At 41.9% G+C, this 27,169-nt stretch overlaps 1 protein-coding gene across 5 annotated transcripts in view; it reads left to right on the top strand.

Moving 5' to 3' along the window:
- The window catches only part of STARD13 (StAR related lipid transfer domain containing 13), a 310,401-nt gene that overhangs the window by 162,931 nt on the left and 120,301 nt on the right, over window positions 1–27,169 (top strand). Inside the window, exon 1 of one of the 5 annotated variants that reach the window (XM_005501405.3) lies at window positions 18,815–25,248. The exons of the other annotated variants lie outside the window; for them this stretch is intronic. Coding sequence (XP_005501462.2) covers window positions 25,080–25,248 — 169 coding nt within the window. The 5' untranslated portion in view covers window positions 18,815–25,079. Of the gene's footprint in view, window positions 1–18,814; window positions 25,249–27,169 lie in introns of those variants that run through there. 5 annotated transcript variants of the gene reach the window in all.

Here is a 27,169-nt window from a genome sequence, read left to right as displayed (position 1 = left end):
GTGTATTAATAACTGGTAACTAGCAATAACCAAAATAAAATGCAGATTTAACCATCAGTGTGCTGTCATATTCCAACCATCAAGCCAAATAAAGACTTGCGATTAAATCGTCATTGTGATGACAGCTTTGCAGACTTGTTTGGCCTATTTTACTTTTTTATCTATTTGTTAAGGTTTCAGACACCAGTTGCCCAACATATACCTGTAAAGACAGTAAGCACAAGACAGCTTAATTCATAAAAGCTATATAATCGTCGGGGTTGGATGAGACTGTGGAAGGACTGAGAGCAGGGTCAGCACTGGGAGCTGGGCAGGTTGCTCAGGATTTTCCGCAGCGCTCCCTGGGAAGAGTTTCTGCCCCAGTGTTGGTGTGCAGGGGCAGACGGCAGCAGTGCACAGCTGGGCAGCGGCGTGTGAGCTGCAGCAAGGAGCTGAACTTTGGCTGGAGCAAAAAGAGAGCTGAAACCATGGTTTGGCTGCTCTCAAAGAGGCAGACAGCGTGGCTGGGTTGCTGTCGGAAGTAAGCTGTGTGTGAAAAGACTGCCCCAGTGTGCTCCTTCCCTCCTCCCTTGCCCTTTACAGCAGAGGTGGTGAGCAGCAGCCCAGCTCCCGGTGTGTTCCTGGGACAGGGCTGCTTTGCACTGTCTCTTATTCAGGACAGAACTATGGTGCCCAGCAGCTCTTAGTCACTCTGATTCACTGGCTGGGATTTGTTTTTTAAACAATGAGTGCCACAGCCTTACTTTTCCTATGCTTTTCATAATTTTTGCAGAGGTAGTTTAAACTGTTTATGTTCCCACTATGCTTATGGTTAAAGTTGGAATTCACAAACTGATTGAGAAATGAACCAGAATTTTAACTGCCTTGTTGGAGTGAGAACCTATTTGTCTGAAAAGTTACATGAAGTACTGTTGGTTTAATGTGATTCTGAACCACTATGCTGTTAGTGTAACCATTGCTTTAAGAATTTGGCTAAAGTATTTAACAGACTCTTTAAAAGTGATGACTCTAAGGTGGTTCTGAGATCTCTGGTCAAATCATGATCACCCAGTACACAAAAAAAACACAAAAAGTTATAGTTTTGTCATCCTTTGCATATAGCTGAAAAGTGCCACCCTCTATGTGTCATTCTATATACTATATATATATATATACATTCTATATACTATATATTCTACAGTCTGTATACTATCTTTTCCATATACTATATTTTACTATATACTAAAAAAAAAAAAAAGTCACAAAGAATATATTTAAGCTTTGAAGCTCAGTACTTCAAAGTCAGGAGATACCAGAGGTAAGGATGCCTCTTGCTGCTTTGTTGTGCAGCCTCCTCACAGTGTAGGATTGTCATTTAATGACATGATCACATACCCCTTTTATGCACAGAGCTTTTTTGTCTCATTCAGTGCACAAAATAATACCCCCCATTGCTGAATCTGTTAACCTGGAGCCTGCTGTACCGCTGTCTTCTCAAATCCTGGACTGAGCACAGAATTACAAATTCCCTCAAGTGCTCATGAACACGGTGCTTAGGAGTACTGAGTCTTGCATACTTGGTACCATTAATGTTTTAATTGTGTTCCTGGAAGCTGTAAGGTTAGGTTGTTCCTGTTGTACAGATAGGAGTCAGAGGCACAATGAGGTTGAACTCAGGAGTATCAATAACTCTGAGTGTTGGAACTTGAATTTTCTATTTTAATATTCAAATTATGGGTCTCGGTGGCTTCTATTTCACAGCACTCATCCAAAAAAGCCTCCGGGATCTGATTGTACTGCACCCAGGGAATGAGTAACTTGCAATCCCTGGTAGTCTGCTCAGATTTTGTTTCAAGTGACTTGCTGAAATCCAGACAGAGATGGATAGAACTGCAGGGGCACCATTTACTTGGTGTAGTCTCAGAAACGTTATTTTTTCTTGTATGCTGTCTCCCACCCTTTCCTGCATGCCTTCCAGCATCTGTGAGAGATGTGGAGGAGTCCTGCAGCAGCTCACTTAGTTGGGTACGTGACTCCGATACACGACTAGGTCGTTGTCCATCATCAGACAGGATCCTAGGGAAATGAATGTGCAGATGAGGTAAAGACTTTGTCATAGTGCCTAATTGGAGGAGGGTTGAGTTAGGATTTAATAGGTGACTTCAATTCTGAGACTTCCTGAAGTTTGAACACTTGACTTTGTGACCCTAACATTCTTCTAATAATAGAAAGTTTTGTCTCTGTTTTCCTAGGTTTAACTTTTAGCTGTGGTTTAGCAATCCACAGATTGCCATTGGGATTTCTGCTCTGTGAAGCTACCACTGCTGTGTCTGATGTGTAAATACATTCTCAGCTCTTTTGCCAAATTTCTTCTCACCTGAGCTTCGTGTCCCACAAGACTTTGTATGTTCTGCGTTCTTGACGAGATTGTATCCCCATTTAGTCTCTTCTAGCTCTTCGGGTACAATTCCTCCTATCTCTTCATTGATGTCCTCTCTAGTGCCTGACTGTGACAGCAGTACAGGACAGGGTACCCCTGATCACTGTCCTAGCTCCTACTTTGCTGCAGAGCATTCCAGGAGCAACTGTCTGTGGATGTGATCTTTTTGGATTTCAGTAAAGCCTTTGATACTGTCTCTCAGAGTATCCTCCTGGATGAGATGTTCAGAATACAGCTGGATAAACACACGATGCAGTGGGTGAGCAATTGGCTGACGGGCTGGGCTCAAAGGGTTCTAGTAAATGGGCTTATGGCTGGTGACCAGTCACTAGCGGGTTCTGCAGGGATCCATCTTAGGGCCAGCGTCCTTCAGTGTCTTTATAAATGACTTAGACTCAGGACTTGAGGGACTGCTTGAAAAGTTTGCCAGAATTGGGAGGAGCTGTCGACACTCTCAAGGGCAGAGAGACCCTGCAGAGGAATTGGGACAAATTGGAGAACTGGGCAATCACCAGCCACATGAAGTTTAATGAGGGCAAGTCCCGTATTTTGTACCCAGGACACAGCAACCCTGTCTGTACATACAGACTGGAGGATGAGATGCTGTAGAGCAGCTCTGCAGAGAGGGATCTGGGGGTTCTGGTCAATGGCAAGCTGAACACAAGCCAACAGTGCCCTGGCAGCCAAGAAGGCCAAGTGTCTCCTGTGTGCATCCAGCACAGCATTGCCAGCCGGGCAGGGAGGTGATTGTCCCGCTCTGCTCTGCACTGGTGCGGCCTCACCTGGAGCACTGTGTGCAGGTCTGGGCAACACAGGATAAAAAGGATATTAAGCTACTAGAGAGTGTCCAGAAGAGTGCTAAGAAGTTGGTGAAGGGTTTGGAGAAGAAGCCGTATGAGGAGCGGCTAAAGTCACTTGATTTGTTCAGCCTGGAGAAGAGGAGACCTCATCATGGTCTACAGGGGAGGAGGAGGGACAGGCACCGATTTCTTTGGCAACCAATGGCAGTACCCAAGGGAACGGCACGAAGATGTGCCAGGGGAGGTTTAGGTTGGACGTTAGGAAAAGGTTCTTCATGAAGAGGGTGGTGGAGCACTGTAACAGGCTCGCCTGGGAGGTGTCACAGCCCCAAGCCTGACAGTGTTCAAGAAGAGACTGGACAGCACCCTCAGACACATGATGTGAACTGTGGGGTTGTCATATGCAGGGACAGAAGTTGGACTTGATCCTTTGGATCCCTTCCAACTCAGGACGTTCTATGAATTTGTCACACCTCTTAGTTGTTGGGTTGACTTACAGTAACTATTTTTAAATTTCCATAATTCAAATTGCAGGATTTGCAATAAAGTAATCACGTTGTAAACTGCCTGATGTGATTTTGAGGGAGGATCTTAGCTGCTTCCACCCTGTTTTGGGCTTGGCCATATTCTGGGTAAATGGAGTTTGGGGGCAGGTTTTCCACCAAGTCTCCGGTGTTTACTCAGATTGACACTTCAAAGTTTTATAACTTGATCAAGTTTGGACAGATTTTTCAGAGATCAATGCTAGAATGACTCTTGAACCTTTGCTGTGAGGTTACAGGTTCTGTTTCAAAGGATGAAGCACTAGTTTCGCAGTCAAGCAGCATGAAAAAGTACAGTGGGACAACATACTATGGACTGATTTTATCTTAGAAATGGCTGACCTGCAGCACCAAAAATTTAAGCGAGAGGATGAGGCAGGCTCATGATTAAAAGGAAATTTTAGTCTAAAGAAACCAAAATGAAGATCTTTAAATAGAAAGGTGTAGAAGACTTAGTCTTGGGTATCCTTAACTGTTCAGGAAGACCTTATACATTAATTTGGAGCTACAAATATATCTTCAAATGTGACTGAAATGCATTTAGGTCAGAGATGAAACTGAATATTAGCTGAAGTGGGGTAGAAGATGGGGGATAATTTGTCCAGCAGAAAGTAATTGCTACATTCATTGTTTGGCAAAAAGCGACACTCCTTCTCCTCTCAAAAGTAATTTGTAGTTCGTTTGTGGTTTATTGTGATTTTACTGGGTGCTCATGAGCAAGCTTAAGTTTGCAATTGCACCTCTGATGACATGGTGCTCCCTGGCACCAGCTGATCTGTTGATCCTGGGGAATATGGAAGAGAAAAGTATTAAAATAATAGTGGTCACAACCAGAACTATAGGAATCTAAGCACAGTTTTCTGTCATGACTGTATGGAGGCAAGACCAGCCATGTTTCTGGAGCCTAATTAGAGAAGCATCGGAGTTGCTTCTATGAGTTGCCTCATAGTTTTTAGTTTTCAGATAAAATGAAACACTCTAAACTTGCTTTTGCAAGTTTATACCTTGCGAAGCAAAACTCATTGTTTCTGGTGTGGTGTATCCTGGGGCCAGTGTTAGAAGAGCCCAAAGGAAACACATCTACGAGGCTCCCAGGTCCACAGAGAAACCCTGAGCAAAGGCAAGAGTCCTGCTATGGGGCCAGCCTCAAACCTGCTGCAGCTTGGTGTTATTCTATTACTGAAATTTCTTCTTAAGTAAACCCCCTTTGTGTAGAGTGCAAATGTATCAGGTTAATCTAATTAAAGCAATTCAAGAAAATAGTGGATTTTTTAATAAAATTATTTTGCCAGGTCAGTTTTCATTAAAGAGTGTGGGAGATGTATGTGGAAAATCTGCTATTTGTTGTGGCCAGTTTGGCGGGTATGCTTTTATGTTCTGTTTTAAAAGCATGCATGTATCTTTTTAGAAGCAAAGTAGAGATGTTGCCATCTGTGTCCCCACCAGTGCACTGGAGAGTGCAAGATGCTGATACTCATGTAAGATGCATATGTGTAAACTCCCCCCAACCCGACCCCATCAGTGGGAAAAGACTGTCCTTTGTCAGGAAGAAAAGTTATGAAAGATGTTCTTTATTCAGGATGGAGTGCTTCAGGGGCGAAAGAAAGTGACTTATGAGTTATTCATTTGGTCAGGCATGCCAGGAAATTTTCTGCTCTTGTATCAGTCCTAAAGAAAATACAATAGCCAGAAAAGTAGTTATTGATCTCATACATTTTATTAATCATGCTATATATTCTGTATTAATGATAGTACCAGTTTTTAAGAGAATTTATTTATATTATGTAGATGTTCTTCTTTGCATGCACATTATGTCAGTGTTCAGTAATTTCCATCTCCTTCCCTAGACACTCCCTGAAGACCAGTGGTTTGAATAGGGTGCAATGGTGGCAAAATACCACCATTGTTAGTTCTGCTGCTGCTGGGTTCTCATGACCCTCAGGAACAAGAAGTTAATTCCAGAAATACAATTACAAAAATACCAATATGCTTGACCTGCCAAGTATTTCTGTATCAGCATGAGACTGTGGAGGGGGGTGACGGAGGACTCCCCACTGTCGCGAAGTCCAGAGAAAGATGTAATTTTCTCATACCCACACCCATGGCTCCACTGCCTTTTGCCACGTAAGATTTGGAGTGACTGTGGAGGCGCAGCAGAGATTTGGTGGTGAAAACGACATTCATCCTCTGGTTTTACATTTAATACATAAATTCTGTATTAGAAGAAGTCCTACTTCCTTCAAAGAAAGCTATATCAGAGATTATTTTCCTAAGATAAATTCAGTTTTACTTACATTATGAGATACAAAACTCTGTTGATAAAATGGGAAATCAGTGCTGTTGGTGGGACTGGATGCCATTTGAATCAGTCAGCTTCTGTTTGATAGCTATTTGGAAGAGGTTCGTGATAGATCTCCTTTCTGGAGCATGGCTGTTCACTGATTTCAGCAACACATTAATCTTTAGAAAATAGTCATAGTTGTTTTCTTTTTCTATAAAGTTATGATGTCAATCCTTTTTACAGTACAACATATTTTTTTTTTTTCTGCTGATTTTGTGTGGTTCCTTGAGCATCTGCAAGATTCTTTCAGTTTTCAGTAGGCAAATATTTCTCCTTATTCCTCCACACATATACATGGCCTCATTTTTTTTCATCTGTAGATGTTTTTTATGTGACTAGAAGAAGGCTGATACCTCGTCAGTATGCTACACCATGCCTTTATGGAGGATTCCTGTAAGCACTGTAATTATTGCTGATGTTTGCAGACCATAATACTGGAAACAAATCTTAGTACTGTTTTTCAGAAGCAGAATATGTAATACAATATTGTTTAAGTTTCTATGTATTTATATGGATGTGTTTACTGGTACTCATATTTTTCTATGACATATAGGAGCTCATATAGATTGGTATAAATATAAAACTTATTTATTTGACATTAAACTGTAATGGCATTTTGCCATACCAAGGTTGCTTCTTAATACCAGTCATAGCATATTAAATTATGTATCTTCTCAGTTATTTCCTATTACATGTTTTGTATTTATTTGTATGACTTTAATCCTATAGACCACTTTTTACATCCCCACACAAAGGACAAATAACTATGCCAGAAGATGTATATAGAACATTAATATCCGCAATAAACTTTTAGCTGCTAAGTGAACACCATAATAATTTCCATCAATACAGCCTTATTGGTGGCTGGCCAGCAAATTCCTAAACATGGGACAGTTCTGGACTCAGGTCCTGGAGACTGGACTCACATTCTTCTGCTTTCCCAGCTACAGCAGCTCATGGTGTGTAATTTCAGGAACCAGCAAAGTCTCTGAGGTTGTAAAGTGAATTTTGTGTCATCGCTGTTTAAATGAAAAAGTATCTTCAAAAGTGTCCCATACTGTATTGTTTTTGAGGATCCTGAGAACTTAGAGGACTTGACAACTTGATTTGTGTAATACTTACCAGGCAATGGGCTTATTTCATAGCCATGGTTTGACTTGTTTTTGTCTTCTTGTGTTTTGTATTTCTTGCATTGTGAGACAGATGCTCTGTCTTGCTCTTCCTGATTTCTTTTGCTTTTCTGTCATAGCATGCTCAATTCCTGTGCTGCTATGTATCACAATCATTTTAAATATTGTCTCCTTGAGTCACAAATCATTGAGAAACCCAGCTTTCACTTCAACTGAAACATATTTTAATATCAAGTTTGAAAATAAAAGCTTGAAAATGTGAACTTCAGAGTCTGAAAACACTGAAAACAAACAAAAAATCATGTAAAATGTCTTAGTTTTAAGCCAGCCTCATTATTTTAAATAGTGATACCTGTATTATAATTCTTGACTATTTAGTTTTGGGAATATAATTTTTAATTATAAAGAATTTGTGATGGATTCTTTTGATTATTACAGGCTTAAAAGTATGACAGTGTGGGAAGTTCCTTGACTGACATTAGAGCATCCACAAGAAGACTGCACTTCTGTAGCTCCTTTGCACATCCTGTTTACAGTAAAAAATGAAAATATTTTGACAATCAGACCATCCTGGTACAGTTTATACTGCAAATAAGCAAAGACTGAATGAATGCTGATATGAGCACAGCAAGTAACTATGGTACAAGAAGGCACCAGGAACATCTGCAGTTCGTGGTACTTGGTTCCAAAAACCCCAAAACTCAAAAATCAATTTAGTTAATTTAAGTAATAAACAATTTCATGTGAAATACTCTGCCCATCGTTCCAGTAGAGGGCAGTAATTTACATACAGTAATATCAATTAGTATGTGGACACAACAGGCATTACGGAATACTGGACACAATAACTGGTTTTACTAAGATAGTGAAATATTCAAGGCATATCAAGTCCCTCAAGGACAGAGTGCCACCCTAAAGTTTTCTTTTGTGTGCTTTTGCATCAGGACTTAATAACGTTTGATTACAGTAGAATTTATGCAAGTCACGCTCAGCTCACTAAACTCAATCACCTCCACATGCCCTGATGCTACATGTAGAGGTGTGCAACACTTGCCCCCACTTTAATGCCCAAAACCCCCAGACTGAGGGGCTGTGACACAGCTCTTACATTATTTGGGTCACTTAAAGCAAGAAAATATACCAAAACTATGTGTTTGGATCTCAAGGTAACCACATGAAGTCCAAAACTCTACAGTGAAGATGGAGCCTCACTCACCTGCTGGGCGCTGCTGTAGTGTGGACGATCCAACTCACTATCCTTTGGTGTAGGGTCCTGAGATTACTGCTGACTGTTTATTACACTTGGAAATGTAGAAATAGGCCAAAATTCATCAAGGTGAACAAACCTGAGATGCTTTCAGTGAGTATGCCAATCAAAACTAAAACATACTCTGCTGTATATAGTAATCAGAGTGAGCTGTATTTCAGCAGATAATTTCATTGAGTTACTGATTTTTTCTCTGTTGCTGCTGAACAGTAGGTACATAGCAAAGTTTTTGTGTCCGGGGATCACAGAATCACAGAATGTTAGGGGTTGGAAGGGACTTCAAAAGGTCGTCTAGTCCAATCCCCCTACCAGAGCAGGAACACCCAGGTGAGGTTACACAGGAATGTGTCCAGGCGGGTTTTGAATGTCTCCAGAGTAGGAGACTCCACAACCCCCCTGGGCAGCCTGTTCCAGTGTCTGTCACCCTCACTGAGAAGAAGGTTCTTCTCAAATTTAAGTGGAAGCTTTTGTGTTCCCGTTTGAACCCATAACCCCTTGTCCTATCATTGGTTGTCACTGAGAAGAGCCTGGCTCCATCCTCGTGACACTCACCCTTTATATATCTGTAAACATTAATGAGGTCACCCCTCAGTCTCCTCTTCTCCAAGCTAAAGAGACCCAGCTCCCTCAGCCTTTCCTCATATGGAAGATGCTCCACTCTTTTCATCATCTCTGTTGCCCTTTTATACAGATCCAGCAACATGCTATTGTGCAGTGGAAGAGGTGGAACTGAAACTTATGATAGTTGTGGGTTTTTAAGTGGTAACAATTTGAATCCTAATCTATTTCAGAATAACTACCATTGAAATTTATGCTTAGCTAAAAATTGTTTAATCTGCAAGTATTTCTTCAGTAGCGAGAATGGCACTGGTGCCCTGGGAAGCTAAACAGCCTCTTGTTTTCTGGGGAGAACAGAGTCATGTCCCAGGCTGTGATGAGGCAGAAGACGCTGAACCTTCACACATCATTCAGTACAGCAGCACTTAAGAAAACAAAACAAAACAAACAACCAACAACAACAACGAAAACACCAAAACAAAACACCAAAAAACAACAAACCCAAAAAACAGTGAATTGGAGTATTGGCTTTGTTATAGAAATAATTTAAAGGGAAATTACCTCAGCACAGAAGCATAATTCAAATATACCTTATATCATACGTAGATCTGTGTGAATCTGTCCCAGCTTTTAGGTTATTTTCAACGTGCCCCTCATCCCTCTGGTAAATACACCTCTCTTTCCCCATCGCAGTCCTGCTCGTACTGATCTGAATGATATATTGTTTCATGCTCTATCCAGAATAATGCCGTAGTAAATTATTTGAGACTGTGAGACATTTATGTGCCAGTTGACTGCTGAAAGAATACGCGATTGGCATCTCATGGTCTTGCTCATGTTAAAAGGTTGCTTTAACATAAGGACAGATTTTATCTAAATAAATCAATTTTACAGGGAGATGTTGGCCATTGGATTTGTAAGTAAGAAAGAAACTTTTTATTTATGACATTGGAAAGGGCACAGCTGGGAATGCACCCATTAATAAACTCAAACAGGTGGATTCTGACAAGTCCATGAACTATTCACACTCTTTTTTAGCAAATATTTTGCAGCAATCTCAACTTGCAAATGCTACTTCAGAAACAAACATGGAACTGTCTGTCTGTCTTAAGGCATAAAACAAAGGAGTTGAGAGTGACTTTAAAATACTGTGAGTTGAGTATGCATGTGATATTAACTTTAAATTTAGGACTGAGTGCTCTTAACGGAGAATAGTTATGCCTTGATGCAGTAAGTGTTTTGAATTGTAAATAAAGTCATAAAGTGTGGGATGGCTTTATAGACGTAGTGAAGTGAGGATTTTCAGCAAAGGCTGGCACCGCTTTTTGCAGGAAACAATATTTTGCATTTCTCACTGTCTGAGACAAGGCAAATGCACGTCTTCAAAATACCTCTTTAAATAAAGCAGCAGAAATGGAAGAAAGCGATACAATATGGGCAAGCACTAGAAGACCTGATAGGAAAAAACTGAGGGGAGGAGGACTGCTGTGTAATAGTGTAACTGGTGACTCAGATCATGTACTTTCAAGTAAAACCAATGCATGGGACACATTGTTTCTCTTCAATTTTTAAACTTTAATTTGTTGCATTGGAATTTTACTGCAAATCACTGTATTTCTGGTATAATAGGAAGCTAGAAATGACAACTGATTCCTCTTTTCTTTATTGCTTATGACTTCTCTGACCTTTACCATGTCTTCTCTTACTTTTCTCAGTTGAGATTTTCAAAGCCCCATGACAGCTTTGAGTCCATCAGCTGCCTGTGAACAGACTGGAACATTATATAGCCAAAAAGACATTAGTCAGCTTTCAAAATGTCAGTAATTGCCATTAACGTGCATAACCAAATACACGTACACTGAAGCTCTACCTGAATTTCTTCCCCATGGTGAGGTGTTTGGGGTTTTGCCCAGTTTCTTTCTTGAGAAAGCTTCCTTATCAGTTAAAGATTTGGACTTCATTGTTGTTGGGTTTTTTTCTGCCAGTTACATCAAGGAAAATAGAGAGAACTTCTCCAAGATCAGCAGAAATGCTCTGAATTCTGATGTAAGGATGGCTTTTATCATCCTGACTTGACTCACTCCATCACTCCTGAAAATAAAGAATCATTAGTTCCTAAGGAGTCAGAAGCACATAGTTTTACATCAGCTCAGCAAATGAGTATTTTGGTAATTACAGTTGCTCTTTCTATATTTCTCCCTAACAGCTCCGAGTGCTTTTATTTCACAACAAAACTGATAATTTGATTACAGCCTTACTTCGGCAGAGTACTTAAAATAGTTTGTAAATTTAAATGGTCAAGTGTTAGCTCATGTGGACTCATCTGTTTTATTACATTTAACCTCTATAACCAACAGCATATTCTTTAAAAAAATTATCTATTGAATCAGTGTGGGAGGACACATGAGTTCATCAGAAACAGGGCAATACAAGAACATCCATATCTCTGACATGTAGTAAAATAGAGGATACTATAGCTAATCTGATTCAAATAGAAATCAAATACATTTCAGAATCTAGGTTAGACAAGACACTGCCAAACTAAATTGACTCTGAAACATCTGGGGTTTTTTATAGAGAACCATAAACACGTGTAATTACAAAATGGCCTAAGCTGTTCTTTTCAAAGGCACACTGAACAAGGAGGACAGCAGGACAAGTGTTACAAAGCCAAGGCATATACGTTAAATGTGGCATGGCAGCATTTTGCAGAAACTGTCAGATTCAGAGGGATTATAAAACAGCTGGGCTGAATTGTAGGTAGGAACACCAGGCTCCACCGAGTTGTTTTTTTAAATCTCTGGATTCTAGGTCACAGCAGAGGCTGTGATGTGGAGTGCTCCCTCTTTCACTCCTTTGTGTTGCTTTCTCTTATGGGAGGCTCGTGATTTTTAAAGGGCTGCAACCATTATCTCTTCTTTCGTGAAAAGGATCAGTTGGTGGAATCATTAATGATCTTGAAACTGGGAAGAAGTTTATTGCTGTGACAGATCGAGCAACATATGGAAGGAAGTAAGACGTTCTCCAGAGACAGATTAAGTTTTTGCCAAGCCATTTGATTGAAATTTTGGAAAATAAACAGGTCATTAATTGGGTCCAGATTTAGCTACTGCAAATTGTGCAAAGATGTTGCAGACCAGATGCTTTCCCCTATTTGTTTTTACAAGCCTTTCTATTTATGGACACTCTTATTTAATGACTTATTTCTTTAATAGAGGGCATTGTTTTGCACCGGAAGTTGCATCTCTCAGTCAGTTTTGCTAGTAGATGCCTGAGTAAAACATAACACATCCACACAGTTTCAGGGGAAGAAACAGTCAGGAATAACATTGTAAATAGGAAATAATCAGCAGGAATTTGTGGAATACAGTAGTCTCTGTAAAGTTACCATTTTATTTTTCCCTGGTTTACTTAGGACATTGCAGTTTTCAGTCTTTCTCTTTGCAGACCCTGCTAGTGAAACAGCAGAGACAAAAACAGCAGCCTGAGACTCAGCTTGCTGATGAAGGTGTGAATGCAATCCATGTCAGCCTTACTCTGGCTTTCCTGAGGTGTGTGGCACAGCCACTAACATACCTGTCAGTCCTTTTGAAGCACAGTTTCAACCCGATCTCTGGATCAAGGCTGGATCTCAAAATGGGAATGTAGCAGCCAAGTCAGCTGAGCTGTACTGACTGACAGAAATGCTTGAGGAAAGAAATCCTCATTCCTTTTCCACTTATGTTTTGTTTGGTCCCTGGAGTACAGGCATTTGGTTATGCTCTATCCACAGTCTTGATTCATGTTATAAATAACGTACAGGGTGAAAAGCATCTGCCCTGACTTGAAAGCAGTGAGTCTAGCAGGGATGTCTTTGGAAAGAATTGAGCTAGTCACACAAGGTCCTTTACAGTCAGGACAAGAATAGGTATCTCTGAAGGCAAGTCCTGTCATCCTGAAATCAGTGTGTGAGAGAAGAGGGATGAGTTGCCCTCTGATGATGCTTATTTCTTTCCATAACCCTTGCCAAGTGACAGCACTAAAGACCTGCCTGCATCAGTGACAGGCAGGGAAAAAGCCATCGTTTCAGCTGTCACATCAGTGCATTTGATATGGAAATCAGTGAGCGTTGCAGAAATTTAATTTTAGAGATTGGTGCTTATAGCACCTCAGGCTCTGTTTTAAAGTACCTGCTCAAGTAAGCACAGCAGCAGATCGAGCTGACAAGGCACCTGTGACTTCAGTGGCACTTGAGCATCCACTTATAGTTACATGTTCCAACAGTGACCAGCCAGTGTACCTGAAGCTCACATAAGTATTTCTCCATTTCCAGATTATTCTGGGGAGATAGATTGTGAATTACGTGTCTTTAAAACACATACCAAATTTATCATCATAGAAGCTGTGTGCTTTAATTTGTGATCCTCGGCTGGTTTAGCTAAACAACAAGGGCAGCAGCCTTGCAGATTTCATACTGCATGCTTTAAAGTGTGTTTTAAGGTTCACTTTTCAAACTACTGGTTAGTTATCTGATGTGTGAATATTTATTGTACTCATTACAGTGTCTTCAGTCAGAGCAAAAGCCCGTCAGCCTTGGGTATCCTGTTTTTCACAACAGCTCCTCATGGATACTTAGGAAAGAATATAAGGACATGACAAGTTTATGGTATGACCTCTTAGCTTCCAGGTTTCAGTAAATAGTTTTTGCTGCTGTTGTTAACAAGGCTGCCAATTAGGAGCAAAGTAAGAGGGAGGTTTACGATGTGCCTGTGCACTTCCTAGCTGAGCTACACCTAAGCTGGTGAGACACAGAGTCTGCTTCCCGTTTGTAACCCTCTGGAGACGTGTAATCCCTCACATCACAATTGCTATTTTAAAAAGTTATTTTCAAATCATTCACAGGTGTCACAGCCAGAGTTGCCTCCCTGTCACATGAACTTTCACTTGTCTGAGCAAAGTGGGAACAAAGTTTATTTTTAAAGCAATATGGGCTTACTAGTGGTTTGAAAGCAAAATGTTCAGGACTCCATTTGGTTTTAATTTATCATCCAACCTATTACGTTTAGTAGCATATTAAGAACCAGTGAGTATATTATTTGTTGTAAGTTGCCCGGGACATAAAAGGAGGAAAAATGAAGAGTGAAATATGTGAATCTCTGGTTCGTTCTTTTGCTATCCAAGAATACAGCACATACAAAGTCCTAAGGCCAGTTCTGTTCTCAGATACACAAGTGCAAATCCTGAGCACTTATAGAGTAACCAACAAATTCTAGTTTGGAGTAAAAGACCTCCACAGCAGCATAGTCTGGACACTCTTTTTTCAGGACCCTGTTTTGCCTTAATGTCCTGTCCTTATAGTTGAGAACAGCACTTACCTGTCAAGATCTAATTGAACAAGAGGAAAAAAAAATCAGCAAACGTGAACAGGACCAACCTTTTTCAAATGTCAGGTACAACTTCAGTTCTGCAATTTTTACTTGCCCAACTTCACATACTTCAAAGAAGTCTTATGTTCAGACTGAGAAAACCAATGCTCCCACAAAGTCAGAGCTTTGCTAGTGTCATGGAAAATCGACACAAGATGAGTAGTTCCTTTTGAAGGTTTTGGCCAAGGAATTTTTCCAGTAGAACTACATTCCATAAACATGGAGCAACACCCTAAGTAGACAACTACAAGTGAGGAACGCCATGGGGTTGATTTGAAAGAGAGCTGTATACTCAGAAAGTGGGACAGGGAGAAAGCCTGGTAGAGGGACTTGGTACGGTGCCAGGATAAACAGAGGGTAGATGGCAATATTTTCATCACACTGGAATCATGAGAGTAAAAACAAAATTCAGGGCTGGTATGGACCTTATCAACCAGCTCTCTTGGTCTGCCAGTTTTGAACAGAGGGGGAATCAGCTGAGGAGAAGAAATCTTGGTGAGTGGTTGCTGAAGGAGGAAGGAGGATGTGCATGGGAGTGAGTAGGTGTCCAGAGCGAGCGAGGGGAGAGGTGGAGAAAGAGAATATGCCCCAAGGCAGGACAGCTGATGCAGCCGGCAGAAGGAGGGAACCTCTGCTGGAGAATAATTCAGTGCTGCAGCTTTTAGTCTCTCTCAAGTCCTTCATGCACACTAGAAGCATTTTTCAAAGGCAAGCGGTGGGGCAGGAGGAGGGTGCCGGCACTTTCTCAGGTAAGAACATTGTGTCTGTCAAGTAGCTGTGTAAAGCCCTTTCCTCTGCATGACTCCTGTTACTTGGCATACTTCCACCCTGTGAAAAAAAAGAAAATGAGAACACCTGCAGCTTGTTGGCCAAAATTACTTTATCCAGTTAGATACATCAGCTTTATGGTCTATATAGTGCAGTGCAACCTGTGAGTTAAAAAACAACAACAATAAGTGCAAGAAAGAAATACAGAGTCTAGAAATGGAAAGGTTAACTTGTGCATGGAATGGTTGATTTGATTGCTGGGAGATAGAAAATCCTGGATAGGGACTTGTTGAATTCATTAATATCTATTTATATTGTAAACTCTTCCACTGCTGTTTTATTGTGGAAGGTCTGCCAGGGATTATTGTTGGGTTTGTGTTTGGTTGGTTGGTTTAGTTTTTGTGGTTTTGTTTGTTTGTTTGTGTAGTGTTTTTTTAATAAAATTATAACCATTTCATACTCCTAAGTCTTCTGATATGAAAAAATAATAATTTGGGATTAAAAGTTATGGTCATCATGCATTCTCTTTCACACATACAGGGTAACTAGTACACTGTACAGAGCAATTGCTGTAGATTATTCTAAACTCTAGCTTTAGGTGAGGGATAAGTGATAACTTTATGTCCCATATTTCCCTTGGCTTCTTTATTTGTGAGGTATCCATTTAGGCACCAGTATGGCTGAAATTATGCAGCCAGCTAAATGTGCAGATGTGTCGGTCTCATGTGTAGTGACATGGTGGGTCAGCCTTAAAGCTGGGCTAGTGACCCAATTCAGTGCTCATCCATATTACTTTCTGTGCAGGACATTCCCTCTGTTTCTTTGGTGACCAATATGGTAATCTGGGTAAGGGAAGAAAACATCGTGTGCACCCTGTTCTCCATGGCATGGGCAAGCACATGCCCAGATGCCATGGGGATGGACGTCTGCTCTGTGCTGGATTCAGTGCCCTCACTCACCATCGCAGCACCTGCACGGGACTGCCATCTGTCAGACCAGGTGGTTTTGTGCTATACCAGGGATGCTGGCTGCCACAAGGCTTGGTTCAGTTTGCTTTGTCAGGTAGATGGGAGAGGTGGAGGTAGAAAGGGTCACTGCGGAGGACATCCCTCCTGAGAACACTTGCAACCCATGTAGCCCAAACTCCCACCACGCGTCCCCCAATAGCCCAGCTTGTCTGAGTAACCAGCAAAGGGATGACTTTGCTGTACCTAGTGACTGTCCTGGTGGTGATGGCTTGGAGATTGTAGGAAAAAAGGAGACATTTTGACTGTTAGTGAACCCTGCAGAGTGCTACCTTGCATGCTGAGCTCTAGTCCAGCTCTGGAGTCAAGACCCAACTGACCGGTTAGTGTGTATTGCTCTGTAGAGCCTCATGTACAAACATTGCATCCGTGTTACTCAGTATTTAGAAGATCCAATAACATGCATTTAATATATTGGGAAATCTGTGACGTCCTGCAAGTTTAGGCAATGTGTCTCATTTGAAGGAAGCCACTACAGGTGTAGGACCATTTTGAAGGGTATATCTTTTCACCTTGGCTCATGCAGCTACAGTATACTTTAGTCTGCCTGTAGTGGACTGATATTGCTTGTAAGGAAAATGATCTGCCTTCAAAATGATAATTTATATTTCTTTTTTTTTTTAATCTATATATATAGATACCAAAGTAGCTAAGCAAGGCAAAGATTACTGTTATCAGTCAGGAAATTGGTACAGAGGTTATACAGCTCCCCTGAAGCCTTACAGCATGTCACTACCAGGTAGTCCTGTGCCGTCACTGTCATGCCAGAGTGCCTTGCTGGACCAGAGAGTGAATCATGCAGTGAATATTCATTGATTTCAAGGAGTCTGGAGAATTTCTGGACAAAATAACCATCATGTTCCCATGTACCAGTCCCAGGCTGCCATGTTTGAAATAGTGTTGCCAAGAGCTATTCTGTTCTGTTTTGTTGTTTTTTTTTGTTTTTTTTTTTTTTTTAAATCTAACTGGTGTTTTCTCTCTAGCGGACGGAGGAAAAAATAAACTCTCTCAAAACCAGATCTAAACCTGCATATTTTTTCTCTTGCCCATTTCATCATCATGGTAATGGAGTCCTGTTGAAAAGAAAATAAATAGTGAAGCCATCACATGCAGTCTGCGAAGGCATGAACCTTCAGCTGGGATTGGAATGTTTGCCTGTGGTTCAGAGTGACACCAGCAGTAGGGCTGGGTAGGGATTTGCAATGTATTTGGGTAACATGAGAAACTAAGTTTATCTAAACACTTTCTTATGTTATCACTGCATTATCCAAACACTTTGTTAGTGAGAATGGGGGATTAGGGTGTGTATTAGCCCACCACTGCTTAAATATATTTACACAGTTCCTGTGGGGTTAGTTTTGGGAACTTGGGTATAGATTTAGCAGATAGAATTGCACGCAGAGTATGGAAACTACTTTAAGCTCATTCCTGTCATAACACAGTCCAAAAGCTTTGGCAGAGGATGTCTACCAGCTGAAATGTCTTCCTCCCTTTTGACCTCTATTTGGACCTCTATTTATTATTCAACCTTTTTTTTTTTTTTAATGTACTGTTGAGACCCACTGTCTTTAGGGACTTCACACTGCGGGATGCTGGCTATTCTTGGCTTGTGAAGAGTTCAGCTAAGGCCAGTGGAGTCTATATTCATATGCTGGTGTGGTTTGACTAGGAACAAGTGTGATGTTTAAAACTGAACAGGAGTGAGACCATGAGGCCTAAATTAGCAGCCAGGCACTGGACAAAACAATCAGCTCCTTGCAATGACTTTACTCACTGGCCAGGAGCGCCTGGTCCCATTTAACCCCCTGGGAGAGTGGAAGGGACAGGAAGGTCACATCCTCTGAGCCCGTCACCATGGCCCACAGACCACCAGCTTACACTTCACCAGCAAATGCGCCAAGAGGACATGGAGAGGTTTCCAGGGAAATACTTGCTGTTCCACAGGCTCCAGCCACAAACCACAGGAACGGTTATTTTGATGCATTTATATGCTAGCAGTGCTGTTATGATCCCACTTTTATGTAGTCCACAGGGTGGGTGCAGGCTGGTTAGCTCACATAAAAATACAGACCAGCCACTCCAGGTCAGACCACAGCCCCATCCAGCCCAGCATCCTGCGTCAGCCAGAGGGCAGACACAACTATTTTGGGAAAAAATACAACACTAGGATAAGCATGTACTAATACTGTGTACATTATGTATCCTACCTGCGTTCATGTGCTTCAGGGAGGTCCTGAGCCACAAACTGGAATTTTTTGCATAATGGCCCTTGCTGGATCTTTTCTTTGAGGAATTCACCCATCTTTTTCTGAACTCTTCTAACTTCTGGCAGCTACAGCATCCTCTAACAGTGACTTCCAGGGATCATCTATGTAAATATGAAGAAATATTTGTGTACATTTGTTTCAAACCTGCCCTATGATCATTTCTCTTACTGTTCCCAACTTCATCCACTGCAAGAAAAGACCCCAGTATTCGCAAGTAGTGGGCAGACCTTTGTAAGAGCATAACAATGTTTGTTGGTTTCCTTCCAATTACTTTTCTAAAAACTTTAAAAATCCTCTTTCCATTTTTCTGGTTCCTACTAAGCACTTGTATTGGATTTTCATAAACCTATCCAAGATCTGCTTCTTCAGTGATAATAGCTACAGTAAATTCCAACACTGTGTGCTGTGCACTGTGTACCTTTAAGGTGTTTTTTCTCTGGTATGCTATCAGCACTCAAAAGCTACAGTTTTGATGGCTTTTCAATCAATATCATAAGAACCTTCAGTGTTTCTGACTAATTTCTGTTTTGAGTTCGAGACTAATTTGGTGTCACTACATTATGCGACCTCACTGGTCAGTCCCTTAAAAAAATCATGTATGGATAGTGGACAAAATAGATTCCAGTGCTGATCCCTATGGGACCCTCACACCACTATGAACATGGACTATTTATTACTGTTTTTGTTTCCTGTCTTTAAGCATCCATTAAGCCACAAGTGGCCTATTCCTTTTTATCCCTGCTAGCTGAGTTTCTTTATGAAGCTCTTGGTAGAGGATCTTGGTGGTGCCATTTTCAATTCTGTTACTATTCATTTTGTTGATTTGACATCCCTGAGCTCCTCTGTGGGAGGACTAATGTGAGGAGTCACTTCAGCTTTCTTGCCATTACCCTCGTCTTCTTGGCTTTGCGCATGTGTCCTTATTTCTGTAAGTTTGCCTCAGTGGCTGGCAGGTAGGGCAATTACTGCCCTTTGTGCCCAAAAACTCACTACTGCTGCACTGAACCTGCATATCATTTCTAATCCTCTACTTGTATTACAGCTGCCTTCCGTGGTTCGGCCAGGCCACTAATGCTTTTGTAATCAGGAGGTATGTTTTGTATTGGTGTTATCCACTAAACATGTCTCTTAAAATGGAAATGGGTGGTCTTCTAATGCTGGAACAGGGATGCCAGAATAGAGGAGAAGGATATAATGTGCTATTCAGAAGCCTCTCCTCCTGGTTTGAACTTTATCAAGGGTCTCTGTAAGCCCGTCTTTCATGCTTAAGAAGTCCTGCCTAGCAGTATTCACTTTTAAAACTCACTATCAGACAGTTGACATAGCAGCTGACTTGCCTCCAGAACACATCAATATCGGGCTTTCCAGTTAAACGATCCTTTGTTGTAATGCTGTTCAGCTATTAGCCACTTCCATCCCGCTTCCCAGCCATGTCAAAATCTCACATAAACTATTTTCCTTTTGCCCCAGTCCAGTTCCTGGCAGCCCCAGACAAGTTGCAGAGCCCCAGCACGGCCTCAGGAAGATGGTTGAGGTGCCGCTGAGCCAGAGGGAAACATTTCTGCCTGCTCTGGAGACCCTGCTGTTTCATGCCTCATATAAATGAGTTTGCAGCCTGTAGCAATCCCAGAACAACTCTCAAACAAACATCTATGTTCAAACAAAACATTTTTCCTAAACAGCAGGCAACAAACTTTTGCTTTTAAAAGTACCTGTCCCAGAGACAGGATTCGAAACAATGAAGGGAAGCCCTCATCATAAACACAGCTTTGGGCTCCCCACATATGACATTTTTCTCTTCCCAAATTTGAGAAAGCAGGAATTGCCTGCTGTTAACACATGAGCTGCTGTGCAGGCATCTGTAAAGGCAGGTACAGGTAAGAAATATAAGAGGTCTGGATAGGATATTTGGGTAGGACTACAATACCCAATAGAGGATATCTTGCATATATAGAATATTGAATTTCTGGCCATAATCCAGCAAACTGAAGTATTCTTCTACCTGCAGAACTATAGAAGTGAATCCAGAGACCAACAAGTTAAAAGCAGATGTCTGATTTATTTTTTTTTTCTGTGACTTGAAAACAAGAGTTTCCGGCTTCTTCTAACTATGTGTCACTAATGTTAATAACAACTGTGCTCCTCCAGTGGTTAGGAAGCTGTGTTGTTCCCATAGCACCAAGTGCTTTCAAATGAAGAGAAGCCATCAAGTTGCCATTTAATTTTAGATGCAATATAACAAGATAAGTGCAACTAACAATAAAAGGGAAATGGGTCACGGCGGGAAGATCATGTGGCTGATTACTGTGTGAGAACTGCAGGTTCAATCCAAGCCCAAAGAACTCCACACCACGTACCACATTGTGGACCTGTCTCACAGTTATTTAGGAAGGGTGAATTATAAGACATGAGTAAGCGATCCTGTTAAACGTATATATGTGAATACAAGTGGGAAGGTGCTGTTCATCTCAATTTGCCTTCAAGTGCCCCGCTGCCTATAGCATTGCCTGTAGCCTATAGCATGTCTGTGTCAGTAATAGTTTAAGGCCAAGGTGGTGCGTAGGAACTTATGCTGTTGTTTTGCTCAGAAAAGCTGGCTGTAAGTGGAAAGTTTCTTATCAGATATATTTTAGCATTTCTAGGTTACACTGTGCTGTTCTCTCCAGCTGATTACGGCACCTTGCTCTCAGTTAAATGGAAGAAGATCTCATGTACTGCCTGTGATAATTTGGTATATATGGGTAGCCCTGGGGCAGTTTTTTTCTGCAAATAGTTTACTCTTTCCCTCTCACATCAAATGCAGTTTCAGGGAGAAAAGGTGAAAGAGAGACATAAAAATCAATGAACAGAAAATCAAGCATTGCAGTTCTGCCTATGAATGCATATAGAATAAGCATCCTTGAATTGACTTTGTCAGTTATACTAATAAACACTGTGCAGGTGTCAGTAGAGCTGTGCTTTACTAATAAAACTTTAAGTGAGGCTTCCTGATCTTCTAGAAAATTTCAGTATCCATCAAATCACTGTTTGTCATATTAGACACCTAGCTGTGACACGTCACTATTCCACTATAGATGTAAGTGCAGACCTTTCTGATTCAGGTTTAAAATTACCAGTTCCAGCTGTGGTTTTATGAAGGAATCTTCATTCCTACGTGGATCAGTTGAAACGTGGGATCATGGGGTTGGGTTTCCATCTCCTGGGCTGTGCTGCTGTCGTGACAGGCAATGATTTCAGGTGTGTGCTGGAGCTCCGCCGCAGCCTTTGTAAAATGCACGGGAAAGCTTTCATCTTGAAGTGCTTTTATGAGGTGCATTAGCATGAAGTTCACTGTTGCTCTATCAACTATTCCAGAAACAGTCTGTAGACTGAGACTGAAATATTAATTGGCACTCTTACGTAACAGCTTAGGCTTCTGTAGGACTTTTTATCCGAAAGACTGACAGCTAAAGACGTTTCTTTATTTGAATGGTGCATTTTTGAAAATAAGCAGTGAGTGTCGAGGCAGTCACCAAATGAGGAGACAGTCATTTTAGAAGTATGCAATGAGGACTACTTCTTTCCTCCACTGAGCACAACTTCAAGCACAGAAGCTTTCAAACGAGCACCGCGAGACCAGCTAACTCTTGTTGTTTCTTGTTTCATTTGACTTCTGTGTAAGTGCTGGAGCAGAGCCAAAGAATTCAGCCTCAGCAGAGGCAGCGCTCAGCAGCACCGAGCTGGGAGCAGCCCTCCAGCTCTGAAGTCGTGTTTGGACCCTTGTGTTCGGGAGGAAGGGAAAGTCATTGCCCTGCAAGGGAGGCTCCTCACCCTGCCCTTCCTGACCACGGAGATGTGCTGCTGGGGAAGCCGGGAGGGCAGCTCTGCCCCTCGCTTACCTTCTGGTGGGGACCCAGGAAGGATGGGCCACCACAGGGGCCGGTGCTTTGCTCCCTGTTGCAAGCACATAACTGGGTTTGTTGAGCCCTTAGTGGACTCGTTCCCATGTAAGGCTTCCTTCCTTGTGAATCACCATGTTACTCAGGCTTCTGCCTTGGTTTGTTTTGGTTTCTTTGGGCTGGCTTATGAAGCATTATATTTCTGTTAAACTGCTTCCTAGCCCTTGGAAATATCGCAAGGAATAACATAGAATCCCATTAGCTGAAAAAGTTAATGCATATTCCAGCAGAAAAAGAAATCCCTATGAAAATTTAAACAGAGTGCTATGAAATGTTAATAATTGCTTTTTCCACTAGCAATAGCATTTTATAAGTAGAATTAGATCAAAGGACTGTAGATTAATCAAAAAAGAATTTAGCTGCATGGCAGTAATGTCTGTTTGGATAAATACTGTGCACATCATTGACACTTGGGAGTCTCTGAGATATTTATTCTTCAAAAGACAGCAAATGAGTGACTGACATGCTGACTTTTCCTGGGGTGGGGCAAGCTGAGGTGGGAATAAAAACCATCCCCTCCTGCTCAGGCTCTCTCTGCTTGCACCTATGTGGCTCTCCTGCCTCTCCACTATGCACTGGTCATTGCTGCTCTTGGCTGCCAGTCACCAGTGCCATTTGGGAGTACAGATGTTGGTCGTGCTGTGTCTTTTGTCTTGCATTTCAAATCCCTGCTGGGAGTCTTGGAGAAGATGATACAGCCACATCTGGAACAGAAAATGCAGGATTCACAGATGCTGTGGATGGTAATAACAGGTCTTGGAGGCTTTCTGTTTAGAGCATTAATTTTAAATTTCTAGTACCTGGAATTATATATCTCCATTTTACAGCACTGCAGAAGCCCCACATTGTTTAGGAATGAAATCCATAAGGTGTAAAGAGAACAGATTGCATCGCAATAAATCCATGCCTTAAGGAGTTTGCACAGAGCAAAATTTTAATGAATATTTATGTATGAGACAACCGTCCTTTCCTCCCTCACATTTAGGTGGCTACCTCTGCCCTTGCAAGCTGACCTGACCCTGTCCTTCAGGAGCAGGCAGGTCCCAGGCAGTGCCACCCACAGCCCTGCCCTGGTGAGCAGCCTCTTCCAGGCTGGGCATGGGAGGAGAGCTCCGTTGTACGAAGGCAAGCTGTGACGTATTTTTGGCCTCAGGACTGGAGAACAGGATGCAGACAATAATGTCACCGCAAGTAGATGTCCTCCCCATCCCTCTGGGGAGGTCAAGATCTTCCATGGACTGGGATGGGTGTTGAACCCATTCTGCCCGGGGCTTGCAGCCACTCCAGCAGCGGTTGGCTCCCAGTCCTGCAGCTTGACACTGGCCCCCTGGGAAGGGGCAGGGATTTGGGACGTGGCAGCGGGGTGCCTGAGCTGTGCAGGGTCTGTGCTGGCCGACTGCCCCACTGCCTCCCCTCTGCCTGCCCCTGCCCTGCTGCCTGCTCATGGGTTTTGGCAGGAGCCTGTTCAGCCAGATGGGTGGAAGAGCCTCCTGAGTCTCTGTCATTCCCAGCTTTGTGATACTGTGAAGCTAATCTCCAGGGCTGTGAAATTATTGTGGGCCAGTGATGCTCACATCAGAAACTGTCTTGATCACAAAACTCCCTGGAAAGAGCTCTGCTTCCTTAGAAATCAGCTCATGCTAGGGGTGTATTAAATCAAAATATTGGTATTTAAAAATCTAATGGAAAATTATTTGTCAGGCATACTAGGAAGACGTTTCATTTTTTGGTGTATTTTTACTCAAGTTTGCTGCCCACTTGCTGATAAAAATGGCAGTGTTCTGCTTCCATATAATCAGCTAAATAAATGGCATGTTTTGCAAACTCAATAGTTGATATGTAAGACTAAATGAAAACAGATTTTCCTCTGTCTGTTACAAAAACACAAAAGATGTTATGGTGAGGAACCTGAAGAACAGAGAATCTCTTCATCCCTTTCCTCTCTTCCAAGCTGTGCCCATTTCTTGGTGACACTAGTATCTGGGACTCTTAAACTTTGTTTACTGCTGAGTGGTGGCTGCTAGGCGTTGTTGATTCTTTTTTCATCCCAAGGGTTTCATTTGTTCCAAGTGCTCCTTGTACCTTGTGGTTTTGGGGATTCAGACAGCCCTTCCGTAAACTGACTTTTTCTTGGCAAACAAGGGTATGATTTTTAGAAAACTGGTGAGGGCATCTTCTCCAGAGATGAATCGACAGCTGGGTGGTGTGGGGCGGAGGAAGAAAAGGTTTTCCACAGCCCTGCGTACTTTAAAACAGGCATTTCCAACTGTCTTCATCTTTTTCTTCTTTGCTTTCGGAGGGGCCCGGAGCAGCCCCCCTGTCTTGGGTGAGCTCCATGTGCCCAGGGGCTGCCGGTGCCGTCCCAGGCTGGCTGTCCCAGGCTGGCTGTCCCGCTCAGGCAGGCTCTGCTTCCACAGGCTGGACTCAGAGCGATTGGCCCGTGCGGATCATGTGGGAGAAGCAGGAATCCTGAGTTGTAGCTTTTGGCACTCCTTTTTCTTTTAAAGCGCTTGCTCTTTTCAGCTCCCTAGGGCTTGTTGCCTCCCTCCTTTCATTACCCTGATTATAATCTGGAGTAGCCACAGCCCAGACTGACGGAGGGATTTTAAAGGAGCAGAAATGTTTAAGCAGGTGCCCAGGACGTCAGGCACAGGCTGTTACTACCTGAACTCGGTGTCACCGGAGGGCCAGGAGATGTACTTGCGATTCGATCAAACTACCAGGCGCCCTCCCTACAGGACGAGCAGGATTCTCGCCCGTCACCAGCTACTGACGAAAATTCAGCAAGGTGAGTCACTGACAGAAACCCTCCTTAGCCTGGCGTTGTTGCAGGGTCTGCAGGTCTCCTCTTTCATAAGAGAACAACTTTTAATGCCTCATATTTCAGGCTTTTTTCCTGTTTCTCTTCTGAACTAACCTGGCTAGAGTTAGAGTTTGAAATAGTCATCTGTGCTTTTTTGTTTCTACACATGTATGCATACATAGAGAACCAAGAGACAAACGCTAGTGCATGATTAGCTATTTAACCAAATTATCTTTTAATCATAAACTGTGCGGTAGGTTAGGTGCTGAAGTTCGTCTTTTCTGACTCGCAGAACAATTACTGGCATCAGTACATCTGCTCCGATTGCTGCAGGTAAAGCCTGCCCATGGTAAAGCACAGAGAGACAACAGACAGTATCACAGTTAAAAACAAAGCAGAAGTCCAGAGCAGCCAGAAGAAGCAGCTGGGATAACATCCTTTGGAAACAAGCATGCGTAACTGTCAGAGGATTAGAAAACTTGTCACATGTCCTTAAAAATAATTGCTGACTTGGCTTTCTGCAGCTGCATATGCAGTTATCTAGGCAGTCATTACAGACGTATTGATTTTGTTTTTCTGAATGTATATCTACAGCACGAAAGCTAAATGCAGGTTGGCTTCGTAACAAATCCTTTGGCCGGCGCATGCAATTTAAAATCATCCTCAGAATCATTAATGCAAATACAAAAAACTGAAACCAACGCTACGGATTTTTCCAGATTAAAAAGCAAATCAATACATAGTTTTGCATTGATCATAGTTTTGTATAGCATCATGTTTCCAAGAATGTTTCCAAAGTAAATGTGATCCTACATGCAGAAAAGGAGTGTGTCTTGTATTTTTCATTAAAAAAAAATCCTGAAGATAACAGTCACTTTCTTGACAGCTTGTAAAAATATGTTTGATTCTGCTAACTAGGGTCACGCATAGAGTTAAGACAATTTACTGTCATATCTGGCAGATATCACAGAAATTGATGTGAGCTTCTGACCAACAGCCGTTAAATGGAGTAGCAATTTCTGTGTGAGATTCTTTATATCTGTGGTTGTCAAACTCTGGCAGAAGTACAGTGATGTAGTGATGAAACTTCTATTGCTTTTATAAAGAAAACAATACATAATACTTTGGCCAGCTTTTAAAAAAAGATGAAAAAGATAGTTTCTGTGGCAATTAGGAAAAAGCAGTTGTTTGCAAGGCAGTCTCAGGAACTGGTCATATTTGAAGGATACTGGTCCTCACCGCAGCTCTGATTTCAGGAAGGATATTATGTCACTCTTTGTACCCAGTGTACAGCCTGGATTGAACGGAAAGAAAGGGTAATTTATGTTTCTCCAGGTTTATTTGAAAGTGGTTTTGGTGCAGTACTAGTACCAGCTTAATTTTTAAGCATCAGCTGTGGATGAGGTGGACTTACACAACTCCTCTACCTGTCGTGGTGCTGTTTAACATTCCCTGTTGTAACCCATCACCTATCAGCTGTCCGGGACAACTGAGGCTGCCAAAGCCACCCAGTGGTGCTGAGGCTTTTGAGAGGCTGAGTGGTGGGACAGAGAGAAGTTTCCAAGCTGTGACTTTTGTGCCTGCAGCTTGTCGCGTAGATGGTCAGTCTGCGGTGCTTTTTCGCTGCTTTCTGACCTGTTCCACACAGAGCTGTGGGAAATGTTGTTTTTATAGTGCCTTGATGATATGATATATGCTACAGTTCAATTATATGGATTATTTGTATATTTTGGATCAGTAAGAATGTATTGTTTATTTCTTGACTTATTTTATTGAGGGAAAACTGGGTCAGTTAAGTCTCAGTTTGTTAGCAATAATGAAATTATGTGTGCAAACAGATGCTGATATCTGTGTATGAGTCCATATGTGGGAATATACACATCTTGTGGAAAATCATATGCAAAAT

This window comes from Columba livia, chromosome 1 (genome assembly GCF_036013475.1).
Source record: "Columba livia isolate bColLiv1 breed racing homer chromosome 1, bColLiv1.pat.W.v2, whole genome shotgun sequence".
Taxonomy (NCBI): domain Eukaryota; kingdom Metazoa; phylum Chordata; class Aves; order Columbiformes; family Columbidae; genus Columba; species Columba livia.
Note: the sequence above shows the minus strand (reverse complement) of the source record. Positions and strands in the feature narration are given on the sequence as shown.